This window comes from Alligator sinensis, unplaced genomic scaffold, assembly GCF_000455745.1.
Source record: "Alligator sinensis unplaced genomic scaffold, ASM45574v1 scaffold250_1, whole genome shotgun sequence".
In the NCBI taxonomy this organism is placed as follows: domain Eukaryota; kingdom Metazoa; phylum Chordata; order Crocodylia; family Alligatoridae; genus Alligator; species Alligator sinensis.
In genome coordinates, this window is record NW_005841888.1 from 4,444,095 (window position 1) to 4,448,556 (window position 4,462).

Consider the following 4,462-nt stretch of genomic DNA (forward strand, 5'->3'; position numbering starts at 1 on the left):
AAACATAGACCACCTTCCCAGCAACACACTCCTAGCCACCATGGACGTTACCAGCCTATACACCAACATCCCACACCAGGATGGCATCCATGCCTGCCTTACATATCTACAGGAACAAGATTACAACCCAGAATACAGACCCAAAGATATCACTGAGCTTATACACTTCATCCTCACACACAACAATTTCACTTTTAATAATCAACACTTCCTCCAGATGATGGGAACAGCTATGGGCACTAAAATGGCCCCACAGTATGCCAACCTTTTTATGAGCCACCTGGAAGAAGACTTCCTCAAGAACTGCACCATCAAACCCTTGCTGTACTTACGATATATCGATGACATCTTCATCATTTGGAGTGAGAACCTGGAATCTCTACTTGAGTTCCACCAGAAATTCAACAGTCACCATCCCTCCATCCGACTTTCTTTAGAATACTCCAACACCAACATCCCCTTTTTAGACACAAGGATCAGTATCCAGAAGGGTAAAATACAGACCACAGTATACAAGAAACCCACAGACCAACATACATATCTGCACAGAACCAGCAATCACCCGAAACACACCAAAAAAGCAGTGATATACAGCCAAGCCCTCAGATACCACCGCATCTGTACTGAAGAGAACACCCGGGATTGCCACCTCACCAATCTTAAAAAGGCTTTCACCCAGCAAGGACACTCCTCCAGAGAGGTAGATCGCACGTTTGAAAGAGCCACCTGGATACCACGTGAAGAACTGCTGCAGTACAGAAGAAAAACACCCACAAATCGCACACCGCTGGTTATGACCTATCACCCATCCCTTGAACCTGTACGGAAAATCCTCAAAAAATTGCAACCCATATTAGAAAAAGACCCTATTCTTAAAAAGATCTTCCCAGAGCCACCCATCCTAGCCTTCAGACAAGCACCGAACCTCGCCAACCTCATCACCAGAAGCAAACTTCCTCAACCCCAGAACACACCAAAAGGATCCAGACCGTGCCATGACAAGAAATGCAAAGCCTGCCCCCACATCTCCACCACCCCCACTATTACTACACCCCACAACAGAGCCATCAGCATCCCAGGATCTTCCAGCTGCACCTCCAGGAATGTAGTATACCTCATCCAATGCACCAAATGCCCTGATGGAAGATATGTAGGAGAGACCAGACAACAACTGCGCACCAGAATGAATGCACACCGGAAATCCATCAAAGACAGAAATACCCAATTACCGGTGGGGGCACATTTCTCACAGGAGGGCCACTCTCTCTCCAATCTCTCAGTCCTGATCCTCAAGGGAAATTTACACAACACATCCCAGAGACGAGCCTATGAGCTCCATTTCATCAACCTGCTGGATACTAGAGATCAGGGACTAAACATAGACATTGGATTTTTGATACATTATAATCTGCCTGGCAACTGACTCCCCAGCCCAGCCCAGCCTCTGGCTTCTTTACTTTTCATTCCATCCAGGAAGAGCACACACCAAATGCTGCAGCTTCCTGAGCCTGACGAAGGGTTTTTGAACCCGAAAGCTTGCTTAATAACTATTCTCCAACCATATGGGTTGGTCTAATAAAAGATATCAAATTCACCCAAGGAACCTTGTCTTGCTATACAAAGATATCTAACCTAGGTCTACGCAAGCTAGCTCACATACTGGAACCTCTATATGGTACAAGACAGTACCATGCAGAGAAAATCCTGTCAACTTGCCATGTCTGAGCTCCTGAAAAAGAAACGGTATCACTCAATTTGCTCAGGTATAATTCCTTAATGTTTTTTGAGCCATATACCACATTTTCTGGCATATGCAACACATGCATTCGAAACGTGTATGATAACTATGTTTCTGGTCCTAAGTTCTTACATTACACACAAAATGACCAAGGTTTTTTTTGTTTAGAATATATAGGTTGCATATGACTCCTGCATTTCCCATAGTTGAAGCCATGAAAATTTAAACACAAGATCAGAACATTGATTCATCTACTGTTTCCATAGAGGTAACTATGATACATTACAGAGAAAGTGGGGCAATAAAGACTATAGGAAATAATTATGTAATGGCCTGCCCATAAGGGATATTTCTTTCTAACATTCATCAGCTGGTGGCTGAATTATGCCTTAAGGCATGAGGATCTGCCTCCCTTTTGGAATGTCCCCCCATGATATTGTATTGTAAACGATGAATGGTCTCCTTATACATGAAAATACCCAATACTTTTTGCAATCATACTAGAACTTAGTGACTCAATGATATCTTGTCATAAAAGTTTCCTTATTTTTGATTCTTGCCATTGACCATCTCCTTATTCTTGATTATTTGAAGCTCTTTGGGAGAGATGACATATTTTTGCTTAACATATAATACCCAAAACCCATTCAATTTAGGGTTGAATAAACTCATAATCCTCATTATGTGGTCTCCTGTAGCTCTGCCAGTGTAATTGGGGAATCTTATTTCTAAGGTTAAAAAGAAGCACAAAACTGCAAACTCTTTTTGAAAGCCTGCATAATAATAATAAAAGTAAAGAAAGACATAAATGTCATTTATTTTTCTTTGCATGTCATATTAAAGAAAGTTAATAACAAAAATAAAACAACAAATTAACTGCTTTATTCTAAATTTCATATAATCATAACTTAGTTTAATTCAGATAAAAAAAACAAACATCAAAATAACATTGCCATAATTCAATAAAGAACAGTGAGGGCTCATAATACATTAACATCACAGGTAAATTGAAACAGTGTTCCCTTTGATTTTAGGCTTGAGTTCAGGAAAGAGAAATCCCAATGCTTCAAAATCATGCACCATGTATAATCTTTGCCAAGTTGGACAAAAATCTTTCAAGTATTTACTATTATTAATTATATTTGCAGCAAAAAGAAGAACTGAATACAAATCAAAACTAAAACCACAGCGTCAAATGGAAATCACGGAGCATCTGGAGCTCAATCTCCTTAAAATTTAAGAGTGCATATTCAGGTGTATATTTTAGCCATCTCCGATTACTAAAAATTACATTAATTAAATTTAAAAATGTTGAAAACAAAACTTACTCAGATACATGCTCAGCAGTTGGGCAACCTAGGGAAACTGGAATAAAAATAATTTATATTAATATACATCTTTAAAAAAAATCACAATACCTTAACATTTAATCTGGAATGTTACTGACCAACAGCAACTACTAATGTGGTTCATCTAAATCTTACATTAAGAAGGATACTCCATGTACTTACCATTCTCTATAATAACTTGGCAAGTGTGAGTATGGCTTTCACTCAAATGCGTGGCCATGTTATCTAAGCCAGAAACATCAGTTAGGAAATCACAATTAAGACATACTACAGTCACACCCCTGGAGAGGAAAAAGTAAAAAAGAGTGAATAGCTCAATGCTATTAAAGGTTCCCCTCCCATTTTCACAATAGTTCTGGCCTATGGAAACTTAGATAATACAAAGGGCCAGTGAATATAATTTTATATTCCTATACGATTATAGAATGGCCTTAAGCTCACAAAGATATTCTTCCTTTTTATTTGTACTGCAGTAGCACCTGGATATTCCCACCCACAAGTTGGTGAAAAAGAAAAGCAAATAGCTGTTCTTATATGCTGCTAAATCAGGGGCAGGCAATTATTTTGGGTGGAGAGCCGCTTACCGAGTTTTGGCAAGCTGTTGAGGGCTGCATGGGTAGCCCCACCCCTTGACAGGTGCCTTGCCCCTGGTCACCATTTTGGGACTGGAAATCCTGACCCTAACCTCTGACCTTTGCCACCGGAAGTCCCTCCCCTTGCCCCTGGAAGTACTCCTTTGGGGAAAAGGGTTTGCCATCTTAGGGAAAAAAAAAACAAATTACATACTAAAAATCAAACACCCATAATAATATATTTTAATTTAATTTTAAAAATATTTTTGTCCCGATTCGTGTGCGTTCATTCTGTATATGCAGTGACTGCATATGGGGTTTTGTGGGGATGGGTGGATGCATGTGTATGGGTACGCATGTGGGTATGGAAGCCATGTAGTGCAGAGTGGCCGGCCAGTGGGTGGACAGGGAAGTGGGGAAAATGGTAGGGGTGGGGGGTGCAAACAGGAGCACGGGGCCTGCACCAATGTCCTGGGGCCAGCGCTGGCAGGGCCCAGATTGGAGCAATAGGCGTGCGGGGTGTGGGCTGGCAGGGGTCTGTGGAGCTGGGCTGGGCTGCACCAACAGGAAGAGGGGGGAACTGACCCAGTTCCATACAGCCCCTTCTGGGTGGGACCCCATGCTCCTGCTGCCCTACTCTGGGCCCCACCAGCACTGGCCCTGGGACACTGGCGCAGGCTGTGCTCCCACTGGCTCCCGTGTGCCTTCTCAATCCCAGTGTCCCCACCCCAGCCCCATGGTAGAGGTGAGGACCAGCACGCAGCCCTGACCCCATGTGCCCCATCCTCGCCAGGATCAAACTG

General features: G+C 42.3%; 1 protein-coding gene across 1 annotated transcript in view; it reads right to left on the reverse strand.

Moving 5' to 3' along the window:
* ZNF280D (zinc finger protein 280D) overlaps positions 1-3,724 on the reverse strand; it is a 20,971-nt gene extending 17,247 nt beyond the window's left edge. The window contains exons 1-3 of the mRNA XM_025197075.1: positions 3,672-3,724; positions 3,250-3,368; positions 3,067-3,103 (exon numbers count right to left, since the gene is read on the reverse strand). Coding sequence (XP_025052860.1) covers positions 3,067-3,103; positions 3,250-3,307 — 95 coding nt within the window. The 5' untranslated portion in view covers positions 3,308-3,368; positions 3,672-3,724. The remainder of the gene's footprint in view (positions 1-3,066; positions 3,104-3,249; positions 3,369-3,671) is intronic.
* Positions 3,725-4,462: the final 738 nt, after the last annotated feature.